The sequence below is a fragment of the Neodiprion pinetum genome, chromosome 1, assembly GCF_021155775.2.
Source record: "Neodiprion pinetum isolate iyNeoPine1 chromosome 1, iyNeoPine1.2, whole genome shotgun sequence".
Lineage (NCBI taxonomy): Eukaryota > Metazoa > Arthropoda > Insecta > Hymenoptera > Diprionidae > Neodiprion > Neodiprion pinetum.
Genome location: NC_060232.1, coordinates 36,971,284 through 36,985,206, shown reverse-complemented (window position 1 = coordinate 36,985,206; position 13,923 = coordinate 36,971,284). Strand labels below are relative to the sequence as shown.

Below are 13,923 nucleotides of genomic sequence, written 5' to 3'. Positions count from 1 at the left end.
CAGCTGTGTGTGATATACCGTTTCGCGTGCCTTTGCACCTCATCAGCTAGCAGCTACCTGACTTCTGCCTTGTGATGGTAATTACGGCGGTGACGTAAGAAACCGTACATCGATCTACACGAGTAAGTTTGCCGAGCGTCGAATTTCCTCCTCGCGACGTTAACGATACGATACACGCGTCAATTTGAGACTACGCTGTTATTCGCAGATTATTTACAACGCGTTACAAGTTACTTATTGCAGGAATTTTCGTTCCAGTTCTTCCACGAGACCTGTGATCAACGCCGTGAATATTAATATATTATTCGCGATAGTGTGTGATTTTAAGAACGTTGAAACTTCGTCGACTCAGCAAGCACAAGTTTCGCTAACCTACAGGCTTAGCTTCGTCTTCTTACAAGGATTACAAGAATCTCGATTTTACTTGATACGAAACGACTAAACTCTTTCTCTCTCTCCGGTACCACGGATTAGGAAAGTTTGCGCGGAGGAAAGGCGAAGAGAGAAAAGTGTTGCAATTGAATTTGATGCGAAAAAATCTTACGATACAACGACGAGGCAAGTAGCGAAAAGGTGTGGTGGTCCTCTTGATGTGTAAAGGTAATTATTACCGTGTGTGTATAAATACCTTTATTACATACCCACCTGCAGCGGCATTTGCATTTGTGATGTCAGAGACTGTTCACTTCGGTCTCAGCACCGCGTGGTCGTATGATAATGATAATTTATAAAGGTGAGAATGTCTGCCACCTTTAATATTCATCGTAACGTGACTTAAAGTTACTCAGGCATTGATGGAATAATCGTAATTTCACATATTATATGGCCGGAGCGATCGATCGATCGACGATTTTATGTCCAGCACCGAGAAACTGATGATCGCGGTATCGATTCCGCGTAAAACGCGATGAAACTGCGGTTGTAAAACTTTGATTTTTATTTTTTATTTAATTCATTTTATCGATCGTTCGGCTGACTCGATAACTGTGAATAGATTGATAAGCGTCGTCGATCGATAGACCTCGTTATGACATAATGACGCAAGTTTACAACGTAAATCGCTGTATCATCTTCAGTCGCCCAGCTTGATTATTATTTCACGCTTAAATTTCCCATTTAACTTATGGATTCTGTGCAACTATTTATACTTTTTCAAAGCATTTATCTCCAATTCTGGTGATTCACCGGTTGTTGGTGTGTGTTTTAATTTCTACCTTGTGGTACAGATCTTGCGAATCCCCCGCAGCTCTACGTTGATTCATTGTCAGTCCGATATTCGATTCGAGGTAATCGTTACTTTGACGAAGATAAGATAACCGTGGAGCCAGTATAATCATATTTTTCGCGTGACTTCGACGATACGCAGATATATTGCATACCTATTTCGCACGCGTTTTCAATTCGTTAGCATGGATAAAATTGTCTTTAGACTTTAGGTACAACGACAACATTCCATCCATGCAATTTCCAACCGACCCTTTATCCAATTAGCAATTACGCTACATCCATACATCCACACATCTATACTTACGTACCTTCTATAACCAACATTAATGTCCTTTGGTAGATACGTAGGTACGCCAATTTCTTGAGCCCATTTTGGACCAGCGATGTCGTTTAGGTGATGTCCGAACGGCTCGTTATTTTTGTGCCTCGTTTCGCATCCGACCGGCTGGAAAATTGGACCACAACCGCTGGTGGTGATGAAACACGTGGAAGAATTCATTTGAATTTTGATAATTTTTGTTAATAGCACGATACTCGTATTATACTTTAAATCCCAAGCAGACTTCGATTCCTACGATACGAACTTGGTACATCATCGCGTGAAGAAAATTGATCGCTCTGGGCTTAAGAAACGTGAAATCCTATACTGTACAGTTAGTTACCTGAGCGTGACCGAAATATAGTTTATCTTCGATCTCTGGATGGGTTTTGGTCAAGGTCTCAACCGGCCGATAATCATGGTCGGGTAGGCAATATCGATTCATTATTTTTCTGCCCTTGGGGCGAATATGTTATACGCGACACCTGGACCCGGGGTGATAAAGGGTCGTCCAATTTCAACGCGTTATTATGATAATCAGTCCGTATTATTGATCGCGCATTGCATTATGCAAAGTGCGTGAAATATCTACACGACGATAACGCCGATCATGCGTTTTTTCTTTATACAGATTAGAAATCGACTGTGCCCTCGAGTAGGTAAGTGGATGAATATAATTTTACTTCCGGCTTTCACGGTTACTGATCATTCTATCGTTTGGGATTAATTGAATTGTGCTGGAAGGCTGCACAATTCACTGTGTAACGTCGTAATGAAACTTGTAATACGTGCAACACCTTCCATGCAAGTGTCGCTGGGTCAACTAGTGAGAACTAGACCAAATTGTTACGCAACGAGGACAGAAATGAAGCTTAAGCTAGTTCGTACGGTTGGCGTATATACGTATCATGCGCATGATAATGATTCCGTATGCTAATTTAAGTGCAGGAAGACCAGCCATTTAGACTGTGCTCAAATACCGTCTAGCTCCGGAGCTCTGCGGGAAACCAACCGCGCGATTAATGATAAATTCAAGTTTCGTAAAAACGTCCGATCGCAAGGTACCGTAATCATGTTTCAGAAGTCACACTTATTAATATGCTTCTAAAAGTAAGTAGGTGTAACGTAAAAGTATTTTTACACGTTGTAAAGGTACGGTCATGTATACGTACGTTGATAATTTAGTGCAAATATGAAAGGTAAAGAATGGTGAAACAACATACGTTCATTTATCACAGAGTATCGAAGTAACAGTGAACCGCCTTATTCTAGACTATTCGACATACACGACGCAAACGGATTGTACGATAATGAGTGTAGAGAATTGCATTTGCATTTGCATTGCACGAGTCCGACAGCCCAGGGTTAAAATATTCACATTAATGAATAGGGGCAAAAAGTTGCGGAAATATCTATTCAGCTACCATTTTAAATTGGTTGATCATGTTAATTCTTTAGTCAGCGAATGCGCCGAATGAAACAAGTGTTATGTTTTGGAGTATTAAGTTCAATAGGTGAAATACAAAAATTGATTTCGATGACGATTCGTCGTGAGGAAATGGTACCAAGATGCACGATTTTCTTTACTGTGTTTTTATTGATTCTTAGTTCAGCATTTGATTACATAATTCTATTCAACATCAAGTAAAATCGTTGAATTCAAATTAACCACGTTGAATAGACGACGATTAATGTACGCCATCGAGGACACAGGAAATAGTATAATAATGTTTTAAAACTTTTGACATAACAGTAAATATATATGCACGTATGTCTAATGACATACAGTTACGCTTGGATCAACAAGTACCACAGTAACTTGATCGATCAACGTTTGTAAAAATTTAAATAAACGCTGATTATTTTTTTTTTTTAACTAAAATCTACTTACAAATGATGTATAATAAGATATGTACAAAATATACATAGTGGTCCGGCAGTAACACATTATTAACTCAACGTACACAAATGCTTGCAGGTAATGCGATATCAGATTATCAAATACTTTGAATGGTTAACCCCTAATTCTCTATTATGATTTTTCGCTTAAAATACAAGTTCATTACCCAGGTCACGCATATACGTGCGTAATGTACTATATTGTTGTAAAAAACATTTGGGGTAAGTGAGGTAACGAGCGTAGTCATACTGTATACATTAAATTATTGAATATGAAATATTTCATCTTTTAGATTTAGTTGTCTCAGTAATCGCAATGTTTATTGGTTCATCAAGAATTGCTGAGAAACAAACAAAACTAGCATATCACAGTTCAAAATCAATATATTGTTTGTATTTAATTGCAGAAATCAGATCGTGAATATTTATCTCTCGTATCTATAAGTTATTATTATTTATAAAATACATTTTACAAGATTTTCAATTGAAAATATTGAAATGATTTTTTCACTCGAACGAATCGAATTGTCCTTAGTCATTCTAATGATAAAGAAAAAATCGACTAACGCAACAAGCGGGAAAAAAATGAAGCGTCGGAATTGACATTCACGGATCTGATATTCAACTCATCCTAAAGTTAAGTTGCAAAATCTATCTTACACGCCAAGTATTTGTCTTTGAAGCGTTATCCAATCCACTGCTTTCTGTGTTATGCTTTTCTTTTCTAGCAGAGCTTTCGCCGCCTGCTCAAACTTCTCCTCGTTTCTACGGATATACATCTCGGCGTCTTCTTCCAATTGGGCGAATTTCTCTGGCCTAATTTCTACCATTGTAACCATTTCAGTCAGGTAAGGATTGAAGCGGTAGTAGACATGATCTGGTAGCAGGTCGTTCAACATTGTGTGCGTAGCTGAAATTTGAATAAACATGTTCAGTTAGAATGTGTCAACACGGAATCACAAGAGATCAGGTTTCAAACAGAATTTATGAAAATCTGTGCAGGAGATGAATGAATTGTTGAAAGAAAATTGTACCTTCCGTATCTGTAGCACTGTCAAGAATTTTGAAGAACTTTTCTTTCCAGCTAGAACTGCCAGCGACGGGTTTCGTGTGTCCACTATCGCTGCCTATCAAACTGTGAGGTATTCGACCAGTTCCAAATGAGACGACGCATTGAATTGGATTGTTAGGCCAGAGCTGCTTCGCCTCATGGATAGCCACGGCGCAAGGATTGTTCACCATAATACCTATTTTGAATTTCACGTTTAAAAAATGTAAGAATAAGTAAAAAAACAGTTTCTATTCCACAGTTGATCAAGTCTTACCTCCGTCTTGATGAAGGCAATCGCCGAGTTTGAATTCTTCGAAGTAGCTCGGAGCTGCTGCAGACGCTCGTACAGCTTCCCAAAGTTTGTGTCTGTAGGAGCCCATGTATTGGCTCTCAACTCTGTGAGGTAGCGTGTAATTTCTGAAGACGTAAGCCATTACTCGCTCGTGATTAACGACCGTAGAAATCGCGGAGAGCTGTAACATGAGATACAGTATTGTTGACTGATTTCCAGTTATACACTGGGGAAAACCATAACTATCTGGCACCAACCTTTGGTGTAACACTGTCTCTGGTAGTTCTGATCAAATCTCTGTCTCCCATTTGGTCTTGCAACATTTTTTCCCACAGCGAAGTATCGTAATAAGCATGACTCCAAACGAGATTACTCGTACCCCACAACGCACTTTGAGTGAATATTTTCGTGCTGAGCTCCTTGTAGAGCACAGAAACTTCGTCCAGCGATTTTCGTTTGTATGCACCTAGAAAAGTTATAAAAGATTCTTCGTGTTAGCATGAAAGCAAGGCCAAAGAAATGTCGAATTCTGCAATTTCAATGATCCAAGAATATTTAGATTCCAATAGTTTGATCAAATGTTAAAAAATTAGTATTTTGAAAGTCCATGCATAAAAAATGAATGAGACAATGAAACATCTAATAACGAAGACGCTGTCTTGGGTAATTAGTAAAATCGTGAATTATAAATTGAGGTAAAGGTAGAAAGAGGACTAACAAAAATCAATTGAAAGCCTTATGATTTGGCATAAAATTTATTACTGCGTTTTTGAAAATGATGACAACACATTCTCTACTTCAACCAATTGTATTTTGAAGTTCAACCTTCTTTTCTACCGATCTACTCAAATCAAAATTCAATTTGCTGTTACATACCAGCACCGATTTTATTGCATTTATGAATACTACGTACCTTCGCCAGATTCCTTTACAGTGGCTGCAGGTGGTATAAAATTGAGAAAAACAATTGATTAATGGCTTTCAGTGACAATAATGTTAGATCAGTTACATACCGATCACAGCATACATGCATAAAGATAACTATTTAAGTTCGATTGTTACTATAGTGATTTGAACCATGATTGATAATGTGCTTCAAACTTTTACGAGACTCACCCAATACTACAGACAGAATGGCACCAGTGCTGACTCCGCAAATGTAGTCAAACAATTCATAAACCCGTTTTCCTGTAAGTTTTTCCAGCTTCTTCAACATTTCGATAACCAGTACGCCTCTCACACCTCCTCCGTCAATTGAGAGTATCCTGATGCCTCTGCCAGGCAAAGGGTCGACGTAGCCCAAAACAGCCAAGGCTTCCCTAACAGCTCCTGGCAAAAAAGTTGTCAATGTCATCAATCGAAGATCTTTTTTTAACCGAAAGGTTTTTTTTTAAATGTAGAGCTTCTGTCAATATTTGTCATTAAAAACCAACCAACCTTTGGTCTGATCATCTTTGCAGGTTTGCCTGATACCCAGCAGGATTCTGATCGCTCCTTCCTTTATGGCGTAATGCCTGGCTTCGGGATATTGATCAATGTGTACGAGCAGATCTTCGACTCTCCGCCACCTTGATGCATTGGACTCTGCAACCGCGATGCTGGTCAACACGTGTCTGGTTCTTGAGGCAATACTGTTCTTCGATATGTTATCGACGTTAGTTTTCCACTTTGGAATGACGATGGAAGTGTTTTCGTCGGATTTTGGACTAAGCTTTGGCATCAGACCAGTAAATACATTGGGCAATGAGTATCCCTGTTCTTTGGCAGGTTCCTTTTCCTGTTTCCTATGTCGCGCCTCTTTCTCTTGAACTTTGTCAACAGATGGACGAATCGCATTGCTAGAAGTGCCATCTTTTTTACCAACCTCAGCCAGGCTTGTGGCTACGGTTTGCGCGACACCTTCACCATGTTTATTCTGCTCCGAAGGAGGTGGCGCATCCCCATTCGTCTTACGGCTCTCATCGTCGGTGAATTTCCTGATGCTTTCGACCTGGGAGTAAGTTATCCTTTGAAAGAAGTTTATCCAGTCCTTGTTTATAACGAGTTGAAGATTTCTCTCATAGCCAGATTTATTTAGATAGTCTTTCAGCTGGGTTAGAAACTTCCAGTAGTGCGGCATCGACATCTTTGTATTTCGCAATATGTTAACTGATGATCCTGACATCTTACTCGGCACCGACGTTACGTTAGCTGCGCTTCCATCTCGGCTCGCTGTACCTTCCGTGAATTGTCTGAATAAAAAAGTCAGCGATATGTGAACAAAAGAATAGACAAACTAATGATGTTTTGCCAACAGTTGAGTAATCGGCGATCGAACAACAGCCAGTAAGCATCGAGCTCAAAGTTCATTTAAAAACTAGTACAAGGCTTGTGAGGTTGGTGTTGGCAAGCTTCGGATTTCCGTAAACGACGCAGAGAATATTTCGGAGTTCAAATTGCGAGAAGAAACGATAGAGCTGAGTGACTGTAATAATAATAATCGAGATTTGAGTTACGCTTCGCTAAAGCTAACCTCAAACGAGTGAAATTATAACCACAGGCAATGAGAAATTGAAATCTTTGAAATACCAGAGTGGAAAGAAAAGAAAAAGAGAAAGAAAGAGAGAACGGGTGAGGCTGGCAGAGTTATCGAGTGCCAAAGCATGTTTTTATCCGATCAAGTGTAAACTTTTTTTCATTTTTGCAAGACGGTTCTACGATTAGATTTTCGTTTTGAGCTTGCAGAGCGATAACGAAACAATTTAAATTCGCTCGTACGTACCCTGTCAGAGATTTATTGGAAACGATATCCGTGGCGTGAAAGTTTTAAAGGTATCCGTGACTAGTAGTAAAAGTGTCGCCGCGTAATTGTTGAATTCACGAATTCGATCCTCGTCCGATCGGCCGCCATGTCAAAATGTTACGACGCGTTCAACACTCGCGCTGTCAGAATCAGCTGTTTCTCGAGTTTTCTAGAGGAACGCGCTTTGGACTGAACTAATTGATAAACTAATTTATTTGGTAGTTCGTTTCAACAACGAATCGCACTCCCGATTACCAAAATGGAAAAATTCGAACAGACGTGATTGCGGAGCTTATCGCTTTATTCGTGATGCGTGTGCGTATTCGACACAGGTTCAAATAATACACGCAAAGATAAGATTCGCAGAAAGTACATTACGAATGATTTCTTTTTCTTTCAACACGCGGACTGATGTTGTAAACGCAATCTTTCCTCAAGGTTGAGATAATACACCTCACGCCGTTATTGATTTCAGATTTATTTGCTGCTGAATTAGTTCATACCTGCGTTGATTCTTATTATAACCACACTTTTTCGTCCTTTTGCATGACAAAATTGAGTATAATATTCAATGATAATCATGAGCGCTCACCTGGTCAGCGATATGCATCTCCTACAGTGTTTGACGTTCTTGCTGAGCGACATGGTTATTTCCGGTGTTGATCTCACTTGAAACTACGACACGTGTACACTTATAGATTTTTCAAGTCCAACTGTATTGTTCAACTACGTGTAACTTAATTATAGACAAAGTGTAAGTTCACAGCTAACCTTCAACTATAAGAACAATGAGTATAGTTAAAATTATCAAATCACTTTCTATTCTTTATTAACGATTCACGGTACGGTAATTAATTTTACACACACTTCGAATTCGCGATTGAAACCGATTATTAAGTATTGTAATTATAATTTCACGCTCCGAATTGTTCGGATATTTTTTACACCTTCGCGTAGAGTAAACGAGGCACAATTGTACGATCGAGACCTTACGTAATACACGTATTATAGGTATACTTGTATAATTTTCAAACGATTTGTTTTGATGATAATGTTCTCGAATGATAGTTCACTGAGTTACTGATCGTCCGGCGGTGCCGCGTTCTTTTATAAGATAGGCGCCGCGTGACGTCACGACGCCCGATTTGTAAACAAATAGTCGTACGATGTTTTGCTAAAGCAGCGGGAACTTGGCAACGAGGCTAATTCCATCCCCGCACACTATATCCAATTGTCAATTAAACACGTTACCGCACACTACGCCTTAATTCACTTGTAGGATCATTGGTAAAATAATATTATTATTTTTCTATCGCTGCATCGTGCATCGATATTTACGCATGTTATACCTAAATAACGACCAGCTATAATATACTTCAGCACTCATTGTCAGCTATTTCTAACTGCGAAGTATTTTGCATATTTTCTTCTTATCTGTTTGTCGTCTGTACCCGTTTAAAGTTTTGGCTATTATACGTTTGCGTAGGTATTTCTGTGGGAAAATGTATTTACTTTTACACAGCTGTAACTACAATGCCTGTTGTTTTGCAAGCTATCACCTGATACCGCTCAGATTTCACGTGCGAAATTAAATCACGCAGCGTTCTTACGAGCTCGTGTATATAATTAAGATCATGGCAAGGTATAAACCGCTGACTTGTTTCTGACTTGTATTGTATTAAAAACTACCGCAAACATCACGCGGTTACCTCATCATTTCTCTTATATGATATGAAACATAACAGTTTTTATTCGTTTTTGCTTCGTGCTATTTCCGATTGAGGATGATGATATTTTTATTCGTAGATTATCCAAAAATTTTTTCGAATCTGTCGTAGTCGAGGTTTGGTAAAAAATTGACCAAATCGTGATCGGGGTGCGCTTGAGGATAAAATATCTGACACTTACAATTTTCCATCTTGCATTTAGATATTGTCAATCGACGCGTGCATTGAAGGTCCAAACTTGGAGTTTAGAGGCGACGCTGCATCGTGTCTGATTCGATTTAATTTTCATTTATACGCGATTCGCTGACAAATTTAGGATTTTATATTGCACTACGTTCCCACAATTTTATTTTTATTTTTTGGTTGGAAATTTAACTGTACATGTCTGTTGTCAATTTTTTCGGCACGGAAAACGATTTTCTCGTGGCTGCAGAGAAAGCGAGTTGGACTGGGACAGCGTGATGGAAAAAAGAATTAGAAATGAGGAAAAGTTCGTTGAAACGATTCTCTAAAAATAAAATCGTACGATGAAGATAAGGATCAATGAATTATCGCGGTTCTTTTCATCCAGCTAATACGTAAATATCTCGTTCTGTAATCCCGGTTTTTTTTTTCTTTCTCGTCAATAATACAATTGCCATCTATATCACCCTGTTTTCCAGATGTACATACGTAGGTGCCAATCAGTTCGCGGAGATTTTTATCCGCCGTTGGTTCAGACGTCAGATTTGTGCAGTTGTACAATTGATTAAACGATATCTTTCGATCATCGATCGCAATGCGTAAATGCGAATGATTGTAGCGATGCTAAAACTTATATCACATGTACTTATGTATCGGTAAACAAAAATATTTTGAGGCTAGAACCAGCAGCAGAGAAGAGTCTAATTTCTTCCTAATTTTCCTGGCCCCCAAGCTCAAGGCAGCGTCTAAAATCGCCTTGCACGTGGCACGAAACGTGGGAGAGTAAAAAATAAGTCACAACCGGAGCTACGATCAGCGTCAACGTTGCGAAAATTGTTCAGTGATTTCTCTCCACTCGATGAATTTTCGCAGACACATTTATCCGAAGATCCATCATGATACCAATATCATGGCCACAGCTATGCATCTCGATAGAAAAACCCTGGGTTTTTAATATGCATATGCAATTATCGATGCACATTTGTTTGAGCAGTTGTACATACATAAATCACACCTCTGTGTACGCTTTGTACTTTTATTTTGATATTATTGATGTTTAGTTACAATAAATCCTGCATTAATAAATGTAAAAATCAATTCTCCAGGTAATGAAACAGTCGTGATAAAAGATCTGAAGAATATATCATTTTTGGACCAATTGTCCCGTTTCTTTTTTGTATTTCTTATTTGTATCGATGATTCCTGGTTCGTCTCTATTCTAGCCTCTCAATTAAGTATCGCGATCATCGACGAGAAGCAGAAATCGGTCTGAAATGTCTTCGAGATCTCCGCGGAGTCCGAGAGTCGACGTTACCTCTCCTCGGCCAACTTTCGACTCCGGATCAAATGCAGTTTTGGGATCACCGAAATTCTGCGAATGGGAACAGAAACTCGAATTTGAGGTGCGCAGGTTTCGCAAGAACTGCGTGCCGTATCGCAATTGCTTACGCTAAATTTTTCACTGTGTCTCAATTGCAGACTGAATCGCCGGCGAAAGGTGGCGATTGTGGAGATTGCGGATTACGGGGGCGTGAAATGGCTCTGCACATTGCTGGACTTGAGGAAAAATTGAGCGAGGAAACACAGGCGACAAATCGTCTCGCGTACGTTTATTATACATCCTCAAGTGCTTTTTTATTCCCATCTTCTTCGTTCCGCAACGTAATGAGAAATTATTTAACACAGGATGATTGGATTTTAAAAGAAGTTTTTATTTTCTGGTGTTCAACTGAAACTGGCTTGTAATATTGTAACGAAATTCGATTAGGGACAAGTTAGTGGAGATCGTATATACTTATAGACTAAGGGGATGGGATGATCAAGTTTCATTATTTCCTCCTCACAAGATGTGAAAATAATACCTTCTTATCGTTCCTGCATAATTATTACACTTTTTATAAACATGCATAGTAATCGTTATACATTCTACGTGATTTACGTTAATTTTTTCCAAGCTTGTCAGTGTCGGAGTACGAGATACAGATGTCAGAAAAGGCGAGGGAGATTGAATTTTTGAAATTAGAAATTCATGAAATCCAGTCAGAGCGTGACGGGCTAAAGAAGCAGTTAGAAATAACTTCGAAACACCTCGACACCATAGAAATATCCTTCAACGACGTTCACGAGTAAGAATTCTTTGTCTCCCTTTACTGGCAACAGTAATTTTTCTAACGTGAAATATTAAGGTGGGACTGTTAAAAATTCACTGATCACAAAAGGTAGTCGAATCGTAGGAATTTACTAACGATTTACAAAAAATATTGTAACACCTGCGTCGTTTAACGTTTAGAAAATACGAGAGGGCCAAACAGACGATTCATATATTGCACCAAAATGTAGAAACTCTTAAAAACAGTCTCGATGAGCGCGATGTTTGCATCAGTCAAAAACACGAGCAGTACCTCAAGCTGAAGGAACACGCGATGGAACGAATGGATTTGTAAGTGACGCAAGACTACCTGTAACATATTTGAACAATCATTTATTTGATATACATGTAGACAAAGGTCGCGGGAAATTATTCATCATCAAGTTTTACACGAACGTTCTTGTAACTTTTTAGCGCCAATTCCCAGCTGGATTTGATCGAACGGAAGTATTCCCTTGAAAGTTCGAAACTTCGAGCTGCGGTAAGAGAGGCTGAACTTGGTGCTCGATCACTCTCCGAACAACTGGAACAAAGGAACAAGGATAACGCTGAATTAACGAGGCAATCGAAAGACCGTATTCTTACTTCTATGAGAGGTTTAATCCTGGCTTTAGAAAAATCTATTTCACTTCGATTCGGACAATTTTTACTTCCGATATTGGAACCTTTTTGCTTAACTAGAGACGAAATCCTGCGGCAATTAATTGCATTCCGTGATTTTCAGCATCTGCGACGGTCTCATAGAAAGAATGGACTCACAGAAAAACGCTGGGTTCGATAACCAATCTATTCGCCCTCAGTCAATTCAAGAATTGTGTTCTTGACCGTGGAAATATCTAAATCGTCATTCCTATGACTCGAGAATGTATATTTGACAATAGACAAATGGAGGAAAACGCTGATGTTATTGTCAAACAGAACGGTGAATTATAAAATCGTGACTAATCACCTGGATGTTATTGTTTGTCACTCGCTAGTGCGCGTTTCGCTTACGTGATATTCGATCACTTTCCGCAAAATATTGTGCGAAATTCCGCGGACCTCGAAGTGATAAACAAAAGTGAAAAATTCACTGGTGATTGGCCGGCGCTGATCACCCCAGGGGATCCAATTGGCCGAAAGATGGGCTTGACGAGTCGCGCCACTCTCCCGTAATAAACAGCACTATCGCAAAATTAGACCTAGCTTAGAATCAGTGACGGAAATAATTTAGAGGCAGGCAGACCGGCTCCTCGACCTTAGAAACACTCCGACACGTGCCTCACGGCGCCACCGGCTATTATGATATGCCATGTTTGCAATTGGATCTTTCCGCGAGAAAATTTTATATGCCAAGAAGGCAGGGAAATAGAAGACTTGTTACAAAAATTAAGGAACGTACGGCAGATTTAAAGCCACAACAATACGACTTCGTACATGCTAAGGGGCCGTTCATAAATCACGTGACCAGTTTTGAGCTTTTTTTGCACCCTACAATAAAGCTATACCTTTTCAACGAATGTCTTACTTTCAAATTCAAATATCACGGCCAATAAAACAAGATCACAAAAAATTTAAATCGCGGAGTTTACGGACGATTTCTGAGGTATGTTACAAACCTGGTGAAATTCAATTACTTGTAAAATATTTCCGCATTTTAGACGTGACAAAATTGTTTGGCTTTTTTGCGCAAAGGTCCATTGTCATTTGGGAAAATAGATCGTCGCTGATAAAGGCGGCAATCGTAGTTACCGACCGAGCAAGGCGCGCGTGTAAAATATTGATATTTTTTTATTACTTATTTTTTTTTCGACATATTTATAGCCAGAAGCTATTTTTACACCTGAGTAGATTAGTACCTTAGTTTTTTTAATTTCTTATAGTCGTAGGTATATTATATCTACTGATTATAGTTAATTAAGATCAACGCTTGAGATTATTAAATTAGACTAAATATAGAACGTGAGGAATTATTATATCAGCTCGAACTCGATCGAAAAGTCAGTTCATGAATAAATGCTTCGGCTTACATCATTCGTGAAAAATGGAAATGCGTTCTTTTCGCGTATGTAAAATCACTTTCTCAAATTACTTGCATCGTTATTCTTTTTCATTCATCACGGCACAACGACTTTTTGATTTTATTCATTCGTGCTCATGGTTTCTGAGCATCCTTATTTTCCAGGGTATCAAATTTTCCTCCCTGGGAATAAAAATGACTCATCGAAGATTCAAACTCAAAATAAACATGAGCTCGTCAGTTTTTTTTCCAATTCGAGCACCCAAATTACATTTTTTAACAATTCTTCCAATCA

At 38.9% G+C, this 13,923-nt stretch overlaps 2 protein-coding genes and 1 long non-coding RNA gene across 5 annotated transcripts; 1 reads left to right on the top strand and 2 right to left on the bottom strand.

The window, feature by feature from the left end:
• Positions 1 to 3,123: 3,123 nt before the first annotated feature.
• On the bottom strand, positions 3,124 to 8,657 carry LOC124225003 (calcium-independent phospholipase A2-gamma). 3 transcript variants are annotated; one of them, XM_046637358.1, is made up of 8 exons: positions 8,163 to 8,657; positions 6,226 to 7,019; positions 5,905 to 6,117; positions 5,702 to 5,725; positions 5,046 to 5,254; positions 4,771 to 4,969; positions 4,480 to 4,692; positions 3,124 to 4,355 (listed from the first exon to the last, which is right to left on the bottom strand). In XM_046637358.1, the coding sequence occupies exons 1-8, from the start codon at positions 8,213 to 8,215 to the stop codon at positions 4,102 to 4,104; spliced, it is 1,959 nt and encodes a 652-aa protein (XP_046493314.1). In that variant the 5' UTR covers positions 8,216 to 8,657; the 3' UTR covers positions 3,124 to 4,101. The 3 variants fall into 3 exon arrangements, with proteins under 3 accessions (XP_046493314.1, XP_046493316.1, XP_046493315.1); XM_046637360.2 differs by lacking the exon at positions 8,163 to 8,657 and adding an exon at positions 7,550 to 7,694; XM_046637359.2 differs by lacking the exon at positions 5,702 to 5,725.
• On the top strand, positions 7,404 to 13,584 carry LOC124225007 (transforming acidic coiled-coil-containing protein 3-like). Its single transcript, XM_069133082.1, has 7 exons — positions 7,404 to 7,541; positions 10,704 to 10,883; positions 10,960 to 11,084; positions 11,436 to 11,606; positions 11,771 to 11,920; positions 12,044 to 12,225; positions 12,354 to 13,584. Exons 2-7 carry the CDS (start codon positions 10,755 to 10,757, stop codon positions 12,371 to 12,373), a joined length of 777 nt encoding a protein of 258 aa, XP_068989183.1. The 5' UTR covers positions 7,404 to 7,541; positions 10,704 to 10,754; the 3' UTR covers positions 12,374 to 13,584.
• LOC124225009 (uncharacterized) lies at positions 11,189 to 12,927 on the bottom strand. The gene is made up of 3 exons (XR_006884968.2): positions 12,579 to 12,927; positions 12,026 to 12,152; positions 11,189 to 11,939 (listed from the first exon to the last, which is right to left on the bottom strand). It is a non-coding gene; the product is annotated as an uncharacterized lncRNA (long non-coding RNA).
• Positions 13,585 to 13,923: the final 339 nt, after the last annotated feature.